Source organism: Nymphaea colorata, chromosome 4, assembly GCF_008831285.2.
Source record: "Nymphaea colorata isolate Beijing-Zhang1983 chromosome 4, ASM883128v2, whole genome shotgun sequence".
NCBI classification, from domain to species: Eukaryota; Viridiplantae; Streptophyta; class Magnoliopsida; order Nymphaeales; family Nymphaeaceae; genus Nymphaea; species Nymphaea colorata.
Genome location: NC_045141.1, coordinates 3,847,272 through 3,865,245, shown reverse-complemented (window position 1 = coordinate 3,865,245; position 17,974 = coordinate 3,847,272). Strand labels below are relative to the sequence as shown.

Below are 17,974 nucleotides of genomic sequence, written 5' to 3'. Positions count from 1 at the left end.
TGAGATACCTTTTATTATATCATAATGCTTTTTGGTTTAAAAAATACTAGAGCAACAAACCAGAAGACTATGGTAGCCATATTTTACGATCAGATGCATGACATCATGGATGTTTATGTGAGTTACTAATCATGTTAAGAATAAAAGAGAATCATATTGGTATCATCTCTCAAGTATTTGATAGACTTTTGCAATATAAACTGAGGTTGAATATACGAAAGTGTGTTCAGAGTAGAATCTGACAAGCTATTAGGGTTCATGTCAAGCAAGACAGAGATCAATATGGATCTAGCTAAAGCAAAGGCAATTATAGAAATGCCTCCACCAACCGATTTGAAAAGGTTGCATAGTCTGCAAGGCCAGATTCAGTCAATTAAAAAATTTATTTATAACTTGGCTATGAGATGCAAACCATTTAATAAACTCTTGAAAAAGTGAGTCAAGTTTGAATAGGGACCTAAATGCCAAATGTCCTTTGAAAGATTCAAGAAATACTTTCTTGACCCCTGAGTACTAAAACTCTCATTGTGGGAAAATTATTATTGCTTTACATCACAATCAACCACTTAGCCTGTGGTGTTTTCTTCATCTATTATGTTTGTAAGACATTTGTACAATACGAGAAGAATTATTTTCTTATGGAGAAGATTTTCTAGGCACTAGTCTAGATGTGTCAAAAATTGAGACACTATCTAATGTTATAAGAAGTTAAAATCCTATTCAAGTTAAACTTACTCATTTACATCTTTGTACAACCATTCCTAAATGGGAGGATAATAATTATATGTCTTTTTGATACACTACAATTTAGAGTATGTACTCCAGAAATCAATCAAGGGCGAGCTATTACAGATCAGTTGGGAGATTTCTCTTCAGTGAAAAAATGAAAACAAATGATGACTTCCCAGATGAACATAGAACTAGCTCCACTATAAAACATGTATTTTGATGGTTCCAAGAGCACCACAGGAACACACATTGGAAGATGGTTCATCATACCGAAAAAGTTAAATGATCCCATATTCGTCAAACTAAGCTTTTCTTGCACATACAATGACTAAATACGAAGTCTTGTTTCACAAGTTCAAAATGCTTCTCAAATTTAAAGTGTGCAGAGTGCATATCTTCGGGAATTCCCTCCTAGTCATTAGTAAGGCTAATGGTGACTAGCAAGTTGAGGATCATAAAATGATCCCTGTTAAAAAATTGGCAATATCCCTCATGCAACAATTTGAGGAATGCCAACTTTCAAACATCAAATGGGAATTAAACCCGACTGTAGATGGTTTGTCTAGTCTAAGCCCCACCATCAGTTTCAAGCTTAATGAGTCGATCAGGTCTTTTGAAGTTGGTAGACTCGAACAATCGATATATATTATATCAGTGTTGGTACCCCAAATAAAAAGTGGAGAAGTACCTTGAATTAGAGTATCAAAAACTACATTCAAAATGGAACATTTTCACCAGAGATGTCTCACAAAGAGCAAAATGATCTAAGAGACATGCCTACAAAGTATTTTATCCTTGCAAGAGTTTTTTACAGAAGAGGGCTAAGTGAAGAGAATACTAGGTGTCTCAACGATTAAGAGGCATCAACAATAACCCAAGAAGCTCGCAAAGCAATTTGTAGAGGACGTGTAGGGTACTAAACCTTAGCCCAAAGCAGGGTAATATTGGTCTCCCATGCATAAGGTTGTCATCAATTCGTAAAAAAGTACATCAAATGTCAATTACATGCACTGTCAATTTTTGCTTCTGCATGATACTTACATTTAGTTAATTCACCTTGGCCATTCTCGATATAGGCTTTCAATGTGGTCAGCCCAATCAATCCACATGCCACAAATACACATAGGTATTTCCTAACAGCTTCTGACTATTTCACCAAGTGGATTGAAGTAGTCACCCTAAAAATAGTTGAAGGATGACATGTGGTACCTTTCATCTATAAAAATTTCTTACATAGATTCGCCATCCCCTATGAAATTATCTTAGACAATGACACTCATTTTAAAAATGAGAAAATATGCAACCTCTGCTAAAAGTACTACATACAATATCACTTCTTTGCACTATATTATCCCAAGGACAACAAACAAACATAAGCTACAAACAAAATTCAGATACAAATTTTCGAAAGAACTGTACAAAAAGGTTGAGGTTGACACAAAAAATTCCTTGATGCATTTTATACATACTGAACTAACCTTGAGACACCCACAAATTGGACGTTGGTCGAATTGATGTATGGAATGAAAATTATCCTTCCATTACGCATCCAAAAACCAGCAATGAAGTTTGTTCCTGTCATTAAACTTCACATCAACAAATACTAGAGAGGGAGGTTGACACAATGCAATCGATGAATAAAGGACACAAGCAGCTGAACATACCGAAGCCTATTGCAAAAGAGTGGCTCACCATTACACTAAATTTATCATTGAAAGAAAATTTTAATTAAATGACTTAGTTTTTCGACTTAAAACACTTCTCAAGGACATGCACAAAGGCAAATGGTGCCAAATGGAAAGGACCTTACGTTGTTAAGAGAGCCTCACCCCACAATTCTTAATTGCTAATCAATGCTGATAGGGTTGAAATTCCAGATCAAATCAATGCATTGCATCTCAAGAAATTCTATGCTTGAAATCACAAGTCAAACTTACAAACATTTGAACACTAGTCCTCCAACAATGTCTTTTACATTCTTTCAAAACTTTTAGGAGCTTCTTACTTCCTAGAAAAATTTCAATAAAAAATAGTTTTGCAAACTGTCTCCTTAAATGAATTTCCTAAAAACAATTCAAACAATCTTACACAAAACAATTTCAAATTCTATGATTGAACACACAATTCAACTATGAATGAGCTACACAAGGGGTATTGGTCTGCAATGTACAAGAAATTCAAATAAAATCGAGGGATCAATGTTCAAAAGTTACTCTTGATCTTGATAATCAAATAGTTGTGAAGGTCAAAGAATGAGTTGTCGTGAGGAAGAAGACTTTCGTGACCAAAGGGACATTGGCAAGATGAACAAAAAAAACTATCAAACAAAATAAGTTGAGTGATAAGCCCAAAGTGAGTGTAATTTTTTCTCAGGTTCAAGACTTTGCAATAGCGGCCGGATGTACCACCTATGCTTACATCGTAAAGCAAAAAAAAAAATCCATGAACAGTTTGCATTTGTGAAGCCTCCTATAGCCTTATGAACTTAAGTAATAAGTCCAAGGGGCATCTTACACTTGAAACTTTAAGGCCAACTTGTCTGAAAGCCATCACCCCAAAACTCACTATAAAGGTTCAGAAGAAAGCTTGATAAGCATGACGTTTCACATAACAAAGTTAAACAAAACCACCAAAATGGTGAACTCCGTAGTACCCCTTGGAGTGGTGAGGTATATTTCCTGAAAGTAAAGGGTAGTACAAAATCAAAACAAAATTCAAAAGAAAACTGAAAAGGTAATAGAAGCAAAAGCAAGCAATTGCCAAGGAATACAGGGCATGCCGATTCCCCCAAGCATAGAGTGCAAAAGCTTTCCTAAAAGTGCAAGATTTTTTGATCAATATCAATTTTTTTATAGTGTTTCTTATGAGATCGAGGAAACATTTCATAATCAAGCCTTTACCCTTGACTTTTTCTCTTTGCAAGGGTAATAGGAGTTGACACAAAAAGCAAAATTTTCAAGTTAAATTTACAAAATTTGTAAAATTTTTGGTGTGCATGTTTTTGCCACTAACCAAAACTCAAAGCTAACTCAGCTGCTAAAAGGGGCATTTGTTGACACCTCGAAAATTTTTAGTGGCAATTCTGAAAATTTTGCAAAGTATTTTAGGCAAAATTTGAAGTAATCCACTTCAGCACCTTCCCAATCCAACTAGAACCGAAACTAGAAATCAATCACAATTTTCAGTTTAGAATTGCAAATCAAATCTTCTATCAAATTTGAATCAAGATTTTAAATTCAAATTCAATTAGAACTAAAATGAACCTCTAAGATCAATCAGGATCAAGGCCAAAGATTTAAGTTTGGAATTCAAAATTCAAATTCAATTTAGATTTAAAATCTAATCTAAACTAAGTTAAGATTTTAACTTAGTCAATTTCTCCATTACTGGAATTTTGGATAAAAATGTCCACGACAAGTTCAAGCATCTTCAGCGGCCATCTCCAACAACTGTCCTCAGTTCGATGCAATAGAAGGCTACTTCCAACCTGCACCCCCTATTTCTGCTCCTCTTCAGCTCGATCCAGCAGTCCTGCTCATCTTCAACTGCAAGCTGCAACTCCCTTGGATATAGCTTCTGTTGCTCCTCCAACATAACCCAGCTACTACTGCAACTTCAATGAGCTGCTGCCTTCTCTAGCAGTCTTTCTTCAACTGAAGCGGCACCAATCTGCTTCCCCATCTATGGCCACCAGCTCAAGTGGTTCCTAGCTGACTTGTAGTTCATCTTCAACCATCACCAGCCCTTGGTACTTCCCCGCTCAGGTTAGCTCCTTCCAAACTGTTAAATCTAGTTTTACTTGAGCTGTCCAAAAGCTATACCTAATGCAGTAGCCAACCTGCAGCTCTTTCAATCCTCAACTACCGGTACTGATTCCGTTTACTGGCCATAGTTGTTGATCTCCAATGTGGTACTCAACCCACTGCTTCCAATCTGCAGCACTCGGCCTGCTATTCCTAGCTTGCAGCCCCTTAGATTGCTTTCAATCCGTAGCAGCGTGCTGCTTATTGTCAGAGTCTCCAGCTGCATCCGTTTGAATCAAAGCAGCAACCATGCTGCTTGTTGTTACAACAACATTTCCACTCATTGATCGCAGTGGTAAATCATATGAATGTACCACTAAAAACAGTGGTCTCACCGCAAAAGGTTGAGCTATTCCCCAATTAAACTAGGTGTGTCCCTAGGGTTTGCTCAATCCTCTTGGTTTGAACAAGGCAAGTATTCTATTTGATGTTCATTTTTATTTCCTTGAATGTCATGAATGGAAGAGCCATCATGGAGAGGATTTTCGTTCATTTTATAAAGGCCAGGAACGATGTCTATCTAGGTTGCTGCATGTGAAAATGTACATACTAAATCATTGATGCATGTATTCTTGCGATTTTGATAATTACGCAACTAAAACCCATTTTCAAACAAGGAAAATAAGGTTTTCTAAATTAGCTCACCTAAAGACTAAAATCCGATTTATGAAAAGTCCTAAATGGTGTAAAGCCATGGTGAGAAAATCCCTAAATCAAGAGAGGATGATCGACTCATTTGTTTAAGTGTTATGCTTTTCTCCAATTTTATGCTATATGTTAGAAAGGGAGGCAAGAAGTGTATGTATGACAATCTCACACCAATGACATTATAAACCCGATAAGCATATCCAATCAACTACTTCTAGTCAATCCAAGGTTGGATTCACTCAAACAAGGAGTTTAATCTGTTGTGTGCACTACTAAAATAATTCAACTGAGCTTGTTTCAAATCCTATTATTTCTGAAATTTTCAGAAATCACTACAATTGTACAAAAGCGAACTTGCCAAAACAACATATCTAAAATTATATTTCAAAAACATAATTGATCTATGCAAAAGAAGAGACAAGGTTGCCAAAATCAATCCAAAGTGTAGGGTGACCAGAACATCTAAATGAAGATTTCTCAAAATTCAAAAACCCGGATTCCAAATCTACATATTCAAGCAAAAATATCTTTGGAGCAGATTCTAGGTGTTCCAAAATGCCTCGGAGTCCTCAAAAAGAGGCTTGAAGAAATACAAGTATTCTAAATCTTCCACATTTTGGCTTAAAAGCTGAAAGCAATTTTTACAAATAAACAAGATTTTGTCAACTAAATCCACTAGATTTTCAAATACAAAACTCTACAAATTGTTTTGAAATAGGAATTCCAAAACCTTGGTTTCTAAGATGAAGCCAAGCTCAAGAACTATGCACTAAGATGCACTTTGGATCCAAAGTACCAAGAGTGAGTTTAGAAGCCATCCAACATTTCAAAAACTGTCAACACTAGGAAAACCAAGTAAATTATGCATTGAGAGACAAACGAGTGAAGTATGTAGTTTGCTTTTGTTAAACATACATTCACTCATTACAATAAGCATACACCATTCGTTAAGACTAAATCAAACCAATTCGAAGTTGTTATAGTGACCAAGTCATATTGCAACGAAGACTAGGTTCATTCGCTTGCGTCAGAGCAAACAAACACTCTAAAAAATATTTTTAAGATCTCAAAGTTTTTAAAACCGAAAGTTTTCCTAAAAGGAATTTCATCTTCGAATTTCTTCAAAATTTCAAAACCTTTCAAACTTGATTCACAAAATTGCCATTCGCATCTCATTTCTAAATCAGTCTAAACAATCAATTATCAAATTTCCAATTTTAAGGTTCAAAATCCAAACTCAATAAAATTTCCAAATTCCTAATTCAAGCCAATCGCTTTGGTTGAAGCCAATTTTCAGTTCATGCTCGAGATTAAATCAATAATCTTGATTCAAATCAATTTCCAAAATGACAATAATTTAAATGAATTTTCAATTAAGTCCACATCTCCAACCAAATTTCCAAACAAATTCAAAATTTTTATTGTTAAAATTGAATTGCAAATTTTCATTCAAGTTTAAAATAAAAAACCAATTTCTGCACAATCATATAAGAGGATCAATCAAATGATTGTACACTTGATCACCGCCTGTTAAAGGTGGCAGGAATAGTCGAGCCTCGTACCAACAAGCAGATCCAGTATTCCTAAAAGTCTTCCAAACCAAAAAAATTCATATTTTCTATTGCTTCACACGGTGTTCCCCACTCTCATGCGGGAGGGGTGCAAATATTATGATATATAAACAAGATTACTGAACAATCACATAGTTCTTTTGGCATATAGATATTTATGAATTTTTGGCATATAGATATTTATGAATCAGTTGTCCAATTATATTATTAAACTAGGAAAGTGATTTAAGGTTTGCTAATAGACTTGTCCAGAAAGTATCAACTTGTCCAAGACAGTTACATATTATTTTATTTGATCATTATGAAAATGTAGCAACTTTTCTGTGGATTTATCTTGCATTATAGTTATTTCAGAACAGATGTAGTTTTGAATAAGCTATGCCTCGTAAGATCATTTTGTTGCACTGACGAGGTGAAACCATTTGTATAGAAACGCAACAACATCTAAATTATTTAAGACAAATAGCAAACTCTTCAAACAGGTTAATTATACATTCTTATGGAGCAAAAAATTGCCGGTCACATACCTGAGTCCTGGAAAGGCTCACTAACATTAAAAAATGGCAATAAAGCCAAAACGGTATGGTTCCTTGCACACAATTGGCATATTCGGAAGCTGAATAATGTTATACAATAACAGAAAGTCGAAAATAAATCCTTACAAACGATTCACACATCCAAAAAACTAGACAATATTCTATAACTAACTGAAACAAATATTATTCTTAGTTGGAGTTCTATAACCAATTGAATTCAAGGCTTCTTAGTTGACCCTCCTGCAGTTCTTCCTGATTTCACCATTGTTGCCAGTGAGGGGCTTGATGTCTCCCATCCTGATCATGGCTGCAACAAAGTCTGCATTGAAGGTGCTGCTGCTCTGGCTGTAGGACCTGACCAGTGAATCCGTAGATCCACCGTTGAAGAGCTGCTGGTCGGAGTGGAGGAGTCCCCTCTTACTGACAAGGTTCTTGAAGTAGCCGTTGTCGAAGGATGTAGGTGTCTGTATATCAAGGGGTGCCAGGTTGTTGTCCCCTGACCCTGATATGCGGGGGCACCTCGCCTGTCTGTTCCTTGAAAAGAAGCCGTCTATGTTGGTCTCATTGTAAATGCGAGCCCTGAAGGTGGTGCACCTTGCCTGTCCAATGGTGTGAGCCCCTGCTCCCAAAAATGTGGTGTCAATATACTGTTTATATACATATAATCTATATATATAAGAGGAAGAAAGAGAGGGACAAATGACAAACGGTCTTATAGAAATAAACTTGGATGGATGTATACCTGACAGTGCAACTAAGTCTTTGACAGAAAGTCCTTGAGCTTGGAAGCTGGAAATGAGACGATTGAGATCAAATGTGGGGGCAGGGATGCTAGTATTCGCAGCGGCTTGGCTCGCTGTCCTGGCGTCCCTTCTTCCAACCTTGACATTCCAGCTAGGCCCTCCCAACTATTATATGTTGCAGAACAGATGTGCTCAAGTTAATTGCACATTTGAGCATATAAAGAGAAACTTGATAATGGCCAAGATTAAATACAACGGGATATACAGAAATTCAGAACTTACTGCAACAACGGAGTCCCTAGCACTTATGGCTAAGACGTCTGCACACGACACAATTCCTGGGCAGATCCGCTCCACAGACGCCTTAATGGCGTCGATCACTTCAAATCCTCTAGCAGAATTCCTGTTGGGAGCTGCATTCTTCTCTCCAGTAAACGTCGCCGTGTCATCTAACAGAATTGAGCCATCACACCCCTAATCACAAATTAAAATATGTCAGTACTTACTACTTACATACATTAATCGGATAAATTTCTTATAAAGGGTTATATATATATACACACACACAAGACAAAATAATATGTAATTTCACAGTAAGATTGACCGGTTATGGTTAATATACATTGACAAAGCAGTCGTGGAAGAATAAGCGGAGAAGCGATGCGCCCATTCTGGGTTCTCTGGCCACAGCGCCCTTGACCTGAGCTCTGACTGCGGCAAAAATGCCGGGACAACGAGAATCATAGAAATTAGTAGAGAGTTGAGCAGAGGAGCTTCCGATGACGATGGCAAAGGCCAGGAATAAGGCAACAAGAATGTTTGCAGGGGAAGCCATGACTGGGTAGCTAAGGGGGCGCACAAGATGTGGTTTCAAGTGTTGCCAAAGGATCCGTTTATATAGATTGATTGACTATTGGAAGTGGAATTGAGCAAGAGTGGTCGGTCACGTAGATACCTTATTACCTTGACCAGTTCAGACAACTCTGCGGCATTTATTGTCTTGTAGCTAACGCGGCTTCCACCTAACAAGGTGGCTGTCTGCATGATATTGCTCTATCCGTTCATACGCTTCTTTTCGTTTTTCAATTAATTTCACAGGCTATTAGTAAAATATAGAATAATACAATTTTTCAACTCCATTAATTCGGTAAGTAGTAAGTAGCATGTGAAAGTCCTCAAGTACTTTTGATGGGATGTGACAAGGGAGGAAACGTGCGAGAGGCGGACTCTACCATAGGTTCAAAGATGACTCTACCTGGCTTTGCTTAGATTTGGGATTGTTTATCAACCAAAAATCTTTTTGAAACTGGCGCAGATTCGTTGTTGATCCAAAAGAAAACTTAAAAAAAAAAAATCTATTTGCCTTTTATTTGCAAAGAGATGCGCAAATGTTTTGTTTTATTGTTATCACTGCTTGATCGAAGTCAGCTTTAATTACCTGATAAAATCGAAGGTAGTGTTGGTCGACTAAAAGACTTAATGGTTAAGCTGAACATCGGACTGGCCCGACTTAATATGGGTCGGGTTGGGTAGGCTCGACACCCAAAAATCAAATTCGGGCTCAGTTCGATGCCCAACATTCGTGTTCGGCTTAGTTGGTTCAGTTAGAATAAAAATATTTTTTAAATATAAAATAAAAACTTTTAAATATAAACTATATTTTTAATAATAATATATGTATATATAATTATTAAACAAAAATAATATAAAAAATAAATCAAGTTGAATCAAACCCCATCAAGTCTACTCGCATTGATCCAAAGCTGATTTTTTCAAGTTCAGGCCCAAACTCTACTAGACCAGGTACTAGGAACCCGTCATACTAGTGGCCTAACCATACCATTATGTGGATTTGATCCACCGAGCAGGCTAATGATGTGAGGCATTTTCCATGACCTTTTGGGCTTGCATTACAGTCCCATGAAGGGGTCTCGTGTCTGCGTATTTCCTAACGTAACCCATACTGCTGACAACTCCCAGTCAAGGTCCTCTTAAAACTTTCGTTTAGAAAAATATTTAGACTCTTCAAACATTATCACCCAATGCATTGATGGATAACGAGAAACCTGACCAAAGGAACTGGAAAAAATTAATATCTTACATAGTTCGAGGAAATTCGATGGATTGGGTTGGAACGAAGAAAACGATCACTTCTTTCTATTATTAAAAAAAATCGAAAAGAATAACTAATTACAAACATATTCAAACAGGTTTCTAGAAGAGATACTAACAGTTTCTGTGAAAAGAAAACGAAGATTGAAAAATTTTATAAAGGATGATAATGCTCGTGCCTCTTTTGAAATTTTACGAAACAGGTCATTAAGTGATCCATGCGTGAAAATGTTTTAAGGATCATACGTGAAAATTTTGGCTCTTCGCTGCTAAAATATACATCTGATCCTTGTTTAAGGCGGCCCGCTCATTGCTACAAGAAAACCCACTTTCTTTTTGATTTTTTTGGATTTTCTTTTCCTTTAATTTATGTTTGATTGTCCTTTCACTTACTCGCTTGCTTCTGCTATCTAGTTAATTTAATTGTGGTGGTAATATATATATATATATATATATATATATGAGAGAGAGAGAGAGAAAATTGCATATATATGAAAGGTCACCAGTTCATCAATTTAAAGTTTCACTCTGTTGACAAAGGCGGCAAGATGAGCCACACAATCAACAAATCTATCCTTTCATGGCCTAACCGTGGACTGCATGTTGCGTTTGGTAAAAAATAATTAATTTATAGAAAGCTACTGTTGTTGTTGCATATTGACCATATATGTCTATGTTAGAAAAGTCAAGGACATGAGAAATTAAGTTCGTCTACGCTAGGCATTGCTTGGAAAGCAGGTAAAAGCAATCAATGAAAGTCAAACAGAAAATTTTGCAGTTGGGAGTGTGTGTTGTGACATGTTGATACAGCAAACAAGAGGACATCTTCTCAGTCCCGCGATCAACCAATAGAACTATGAAATAACATGAATAATTACGGTGGTCATGTTGGCATGTTGGGAGTGTGCGTTGTTCTGACACGAACTGCGGGAGACGTTGGTTTTGCTTTTGCAGTCCTTTTGTGGAATTTTGCACTTTTTTGGAATTTTATAAATTTTGTAGAATTGTGGAATTTTGCATTTGTTTTGTGATGTTTTCCATATTTCTTGTGGAAAGTTGCTTATTTTTTAAAGAATTTTGAATACATATATATATATATATATATATATATATATATATATATATATATATATATATATATATATATATATATATATATATATATATGCCTTGTTGTATCCCCATGTCCACACGAATATCCCCATACCGGTACTAGTATCCGTATGACTTTAACCATGTGCTCTGGCCCTTTCCCCTGCACCCGTGTGTCCTCAGTTATGACTCATGCAAGAATCCACATTGGTGCTCTCCATTGGCACTCTCGTCTAGGATGACTCCATGCATGGACCTAGCAAATCCAGACCTACTAGGCCCAATGGGTTCGGTTTGCATCATTCTCCCTTGGTCGTAAAGAATTCAGACTTTGAGAAATTCAATGCATCTTGAAATACAAAAGAAATCAGGAATACTAATCAAGTATGCTTTATGGTCGGCCAACCCTATAGCTTTCTTAAATGGTGATGTCTTTAGGGCAGCAACCTGACACTTATCCAAGGATTTTGAAGGTGTATATATTTGTATGACCATTGCAGACAACCTTACTATCATACTGCTAAAGCCACTCTAATAGAATGTGACATACAACCTTAGGAAAAATGTCACACCAAACACTGTTGCATGGTGGTCAGCCCATGCTGGCTGGCTGGCTGGCGTGCTCTGGTGATTAGAAGGGTCGACTGTCCTCTTTCATGTCGGCCCATCACATGCATAGTGGTAGGAAGAGGGGTTTACCTCTTCTGGCAAGCCATCGCCAGAATCTCAAGAACAGTAGCGGAATCTGGTAGTGGTGGGTCGACTTTGGCATTAGATGTCATCCCTAGGTGGCGATGGTGATGGATTTCATCCGATTGGTTCCTCAAGAACCTCAAATTCATTGATCGAATTTTTGGTGTTCCTCAATACCCTACTCGAACCTGAACATGCGAAAAATTAGGCATTTGATTCTCCCAAACACCATCATGTTCATAGTCTTCAATTCTCCCCGTGCCATAATATTTTTTCAATGACTTGAATCTCTTTTCAATGTTTCATCTTGTTCTTTGCACATTGTGTGTAACTGGACAATTGATTCCACCAGCAATTGTGAATTTTCAGGTATTACGTGCATGCCTTCCTGAAAGTTCTTGAGCATCCTGTTGCATATTGACTGCATTTTGTCTTGACATGTGTCCATAGACTCCTTCATCAAAGCAATCTGCTCCATGAAATCTTCTTGTTGACTCTCAGAACTCTTCCTCAGACTGCATGGCATCAGGAACACAATCTACGGAAGATGCACAATCTAGGGAGGATGAACCAAGGCTATAACACCAAATTTGATGCAGAAAAAGAGAGGACTTATATTCAATCCTGAATCAACTAATAAATTGATGAAATAATCTACAGTTCAATTGAAAATCATGAGAATAATCAGGGTTTTTCTCTATGAAAGTCATCATCCAAAAAAAAGCGAAAAAAGTGACATGTGAGTTTTTATACCCACTAAACTCAATAACTTAATGGATCTACTAATTAGATCCAAAGGAGAAAAAGATCTAAATATTTCCATGTAACTCAAAACAGATTGAAAAACAACTATCTGACAACAAAAGTAAGCCACAATCCGCATCACGGCCATCCTTTGGTATTCCCAAAGCCAGATGGAGGACTTCTTTTCCTTTGGAAGTTTGCACACACTTCAGGTTTAATTGAATATAACTAAAAGTTTCTGTAATTGAGGTTTTGATATTATCAGGTTTAACTAGAGTGGTCATAATCCAAGATGAGCTGAAATAATCAAAATAACATTTTCATAAATTATATTCATGCATATCAATTTTCAAGATTCTCTTAACAGTTGTATCTGACTTTCTCTGTACATATTTTGCTGTGTTCTAAATCGACTATATGCATGTTTCCTTTAATATATCTAAATTTGTCAATCTACTTGGACTTTTCCCTATTGATTATTTCTGCCCTCTAATTTTTTGAATTAAAGTCCACTTTCAATCTAATCTCTAATTATCTTATGGCTTTGCATTTTCCAATTTGAAGTTCAACCTAGTAATGAGTGCTAAATGCTTATGAAGCCTGAAGTTGTTCTTGCTAATGAAATTAAGCATTCACAATAAAGGTTAGTTTTTTATTGCTTTTAAGCAATTAACTGAATACTTTATTTACCGAATACTATAAATAATTTGTAAATGGGTTGAGTTTGAACTTTTGACCTTCTACAAATAATTTCATCTTGAATATATAGGGCTGCCTGATCTCTCTACCTATAGTTTAAACATGTCTCAACAATGTCAATCTCGGATTGGATATTAACTTCTCTTTAGAATGCGGCTGACATATAGTTTTGCATTTTTTATTCATCTTTTAAAAATTAGATTACTTTAGTTAATCTATTGTAAGACAAGAAGTATGCAGAATCTATTGGTTTCTATTGTTCTTATTCATATTTTTTTCAATCTTTGAATTTCTAAAATTTTCCTAAGTAAACGACCTTTCTAGTTTATGCTTGAGAAAAACCTTACCGATGAAAACCCAACAAAGATAGTAATGAAAATTATATGTCAGTAAGAATGCATGGAAATAAATTCATAATCATTGCAAAGGAAAGATTGTTTGCATGAATTTCAGTACATTGAAGCAACCTGAACAAAACTCAAGATAGAAAATTGACAATGAATGCTTGATTCATGGAGATCAATCCCACCATCACTATTGGTGCCCAGACCTAATTCATGGAATCAATTCATCATTTGCAGGTGCCATGTATCTAGAATGATAGTGTGTAGAAAATGAATACTAAATAGTACTTCGCAAGATAATGGCTGGTTGCTGCTTCTAACCCCAAAATATGAAATTATGTCAGTTTTAGTACATCTGGGTAGCCCTTTATTTGATGTATATTGTCCTTGAAGACGGACCTGCATTTTTCATTTGGTAGGATTCATCTCCCCTATTCCTCCAAAAGGCACAATTGAGTACTAAACAAATAAATTCCCAAATAGTACCACATTGTTCACTTTTATTAAAACAAGTAGGAGCAATGAATTGTTTTTCTCCTTTGATTTGTAACAGTAAGGAATAGTGCAGCCATCTATTTTTTGCCTTTTTATGGCGACCAACTTCTTGTGGGTTCCTATGTAAAAACCTCCTCTATTAGTCTCATTGAAAAATTTAATACAAGCATGATATGTGAATTTTATGTCAGATATGGGATTGTTACATTATTTTCTGGGACTTCAAGTTCAATAAATTGATAATGGTACGTTTATTTTTCAAGAAAAATATGCTTTAACTATACTTGAGAAATATAATATGTTATCATGCAAATCATGTTCAACTCTTATAAACATTAAGGATAAGTTAACTATAAATGATGACACTATGTTAGCTGATGAGAAGTTATACAAGAGTTTGATTGGAAAATTGATTTACCTCATATAGACACACCCATATTTTGTTAACTAGTTGGTCTGATCACAAGGTTTATGCATTGTCGATTAATATATCATTTTGAAACAGCAAAGCGGATCCTCTGTTACATCTGATCAACAACCAACTATGAGATTTGATACCCATCTAATCCTGATTTTAAGCTAATTAGCTTTTCTGACATCGATTGGGATAGTTTTGTTGATGATATGAAAAGCACAAGTGGGTGTGCTTTTACCATTGGCCGAGGGGCTGTGTCGTGAATGTTGTAAAAACAAGCAACTATAGCCCTATCATCTTTTGAAGTAGAGTATGTTTAGACATTTGCAACCACATTTTAGGCAATATGGATTCAAAGAATTTTGACAGACTTGCATAAAAACAATTCAAGGCAACAAAGTTATTTTGTGACAATAGAACAACAACCGCTATGACAAAATCCGGTATGCCATGGAAGAACTAAACACATTGTGTTACAACATCATTTTATCCGTGAAGTTGTTGCTGATGGAATGATAATAATGAAATATTTTTCCACAAATGTTCAACTTGAAGATGGGTTTACGAAATCACTCAACGATTCAAAGTTCATAAAATTAAGGCCATCCCTTGGAGTATCGAGTTTTGCATCAAGGGAGAGTATTAAAATATTATGCAAATGAATGAACATGCAAGGAGTTTAAAATTGATGTTATAGTAATGCACAATAATGCATATGAGAGTTAAAAAATTAAGTATTACACTAATGTGTAGCAGTTTTATTTTTTTAATATGGTCGAGTTAAAAATAAGTTACCAAGGTTAATGACATTATGGTTTACCCTTAACTGATGTGTTAATGTCATGAATGTAATGTGCTTTATGTATGTAATGTGCTTTATGTCATGAGTTACACCATCATTATGATGGAAGTTGTGGGTCATAAGTTACGGTCTTGAAGTCTTATAAATAGGTGATTGAGAATGTGCATATTGTACCAAGTGTAAGTTGTGATATGGTGGTCTCGTGGGTGTCATCAGTTGTATGAGTGCTCTCATCCTAGAATACAAAAGTTGTTTTGCAAGTTCATGAAAAAAGGAAAGAAGAAGAAGATGACCAGAAAAATTAACGTGGTTCGGAAGATTCCTACTCCACGACTCAGTCATCAATTCTTTTGATGATTTGGTTTCCTTTCTTAATCAATGTTTTATACACGGTATTGATGAATTCAAATTTGAATTCATCAATTTTTATTGGTTTACAACATGTGTCCTTGAGTTTCGCCTCCTTGAATTTCTCCTTTGGTTTTAAACAGAGGAACCCGACGTCATCCTGATGCATTTTTGTTGCTCGTTTGATTTGCTTTGTTTCCATTTTGATTACTCATTGTTCGCTTGAATGGTGAGCCATTGCTAGAGTATAATGAAGAGGCATTTTTGTCTCTCGGCTGATTTGATTTCCTTCTAAATTGGTGGCGCCTGATTTGTTGGAGTTATGATTCATTGAAACTGATGCATTGTTTACACCTGATTTGTTGGAGTTGTGATCCGTTGAAGCTGGTGCATTATCATCCCCCCTCAACTGAAGGGAAGGTGGGAGATGTAAGCCAAGATGCCAAATGAGGAAGGTGAGCCATTGCTGAGACAAAGGTTTGGTAAAAAGATCAGCAAGCTGACCTTTGGTTATCACGAATTGAGTGTCCATATTACCCAGCGCGACTTGTTTTCGAACAAAATGATAATCTAGTTCCAAATGTTTCATACGTGAATGAAATACTGGCTTGATAGTAGTGTGTAATGCCGAAAGATTATCACTCAATAAAATAAGAGCTTTGGAGAGATAAACACCAAGATCCTACAGAATAAATGTAAGCCACTTAATTTCAGCAGCAGCCCCAGCGAGAGCCTTATATTCAGCCTCACATGACGAACAAGCAACAGTTGGTTGCTTCTTAGAGCTCCAAGATATACAATTTGGACCAAGAAATATACAGTAGTTGGAGGTTGAACGATGAGTATTAGGTAGCTAGCTCAATCCGCATCAGAATAAGCCTTGAGGGTCAAATCTTGAGATTCATAAAACTGAATGCCATATTGACATGTGCCGTGAACATATCAGAAAATCCATTGCAAGAGCTGGAAATGTTTCATCGTTGGGGCATGCACGAATTGACATGAAAAAATTTATTGACTGTGTAATTGTCAGATATTGTAGTGCCCCAACTAGACTTCGACATGTTGTAATAGGGAGGATTGAAGTTGTCAAACGATTTTGATATGGAAGTAATAGGTGTGGTCACCGTTTTACAGTGCTGCATTTGTGCTCGAGAGATAATATCTTGAACATATTTAGACTGATGCATAAACAGGCTAGCAGAAGTGTGTACAACTAGACATCCCAAAAAATAATTCAGACCACCCAGATCATTCATAGCAAATTGTTGTCTGACAGTCACTAGAAAAGATGATATGAATGAATGAGAATTACTCGTAAAAATGATATCATCAACATACAATAACAAAATTGTGACAAATTTTTCTTGTCTGCGAACAAAAAAAGATGGATCTGTGATGCTGGCAATGAAGTCCATAGAAAATAAAAATTTGACAAATCTGTCATACCACGCCCGATGTGCTTGTTTTAATCCATGGAGAGCTCGATTTAATCTGCAAACATGATGTGGCTTGGATGGAACTTTAAATCTAGGAGGCTGCTCAATATACACTAGCTCATGTAGATAACCATTCAGAAATGCATTCTTGACATCTAATTACTTGAGAGGCCAATCAAATGCAAGAGCGAGAGTAAGGACGATTCTTATAGTAGCAAATTTCACCATTGGGGAGAAGGTTTCCAAGAAATCCAGACATTGAACTTGACTATATCCTTGTGCTACAAGTCGGGCCTTAAGCCGTTCAAGCTGTTCGTCACCTTTCAGTTTGGTTTTGAAGACCCAACGGCTACCGATCACATGCATATTTGGTGTAGAAGGCACAAGATTTCAGGTGTGATTACCCTATAAAGCAGCCATTTCCTCTTTCATAGTCTGATACCAACCTGGGTGCTTGAGAGCAAGGGTACAATGTGATGGTTTGGTTGGAATGGATGAGGTAGTAAAGACATACTTATGATTAGGTTTGTCAATGCCGGATTTGGATCGAGTAGTCCTAGAATGAGTTGAAAGAGAGGGGTTCGTGGAAGGTAATGGTGGGCTAGGGAGGGTGAGTGGGATCGGTGATGGAGGCAATGGTATTGGTGAGGATGGCGGTGAAGGGGGGTCTTCGGATAGTGGTGAAGGAGGGTCTTCAGAATTGTGCATTTGGGCTAGACGTTGAGATTCATGATGATGGTTAGTGGACGAGTCTGAAAAGG

General features: G+C 36.4%; 1 protein-coding gene and 1 long non-coding RNA gene across 2 annotated transcripts in view; both read right to left on the bottom strand.

Moving 5' to 3' along the window:
• The window catches only part of LOC116252725 (uncharacterized), a 56,414-nt gene that overhangs the window by 17,348 nt on the left and 21,092 nt on the right, over positions 1-17,974 (bottom strand). The gene's annotated exons all lie outside the window — the stretch shown is intronic.
• Positions 7,220-8,886, bottom strand: LOC116252723 (peroxidase P7-like). Its single transcript, XM_031627197.2, has 4 exons — positions 8,653-8,886; positions 8,313-8,504; positions 8,030-8,195; positions 7,220-7,906 (listed from the first exon to the last, which is right to left on the bottom strand). Exons 1-4 carry the CDS (start codon positions 8,863-8,865, stop codon positions 7,515-7,517), a joined length of 963 nt encoding a protein of 320 aa, XP_031483057.1. The 5' UTR covers positions 8,866-8,886; the 3' UTR covers positions 7,220-7,514.

Excerpts from the sequence above, each read along its gene's own strand:
- LOC116252723 (XM_031627197.2), bottom strand. The coding sequence starts at position 8,865 with ATGGCTTCCCCTGCAAACATTCTTGTTGCCTTATTCCTGGCCTTTGCC. Across the intron at positions 8,505-8,652 it reads TCCACGACTGCTTTGTCAAT|GGGTGTGATGGCTCAATTCT; the intron begins GTATATTAACCA and ends ATTTGTGATTAG. Across the intron at positions 8,196-8,312 it reads CTAGGGACTCCGTTGTTGCA|TTGGGAGGGCCTAGCTGGAA; the intron begins GTAAGTTCTGAA and ends AACATATAATAG.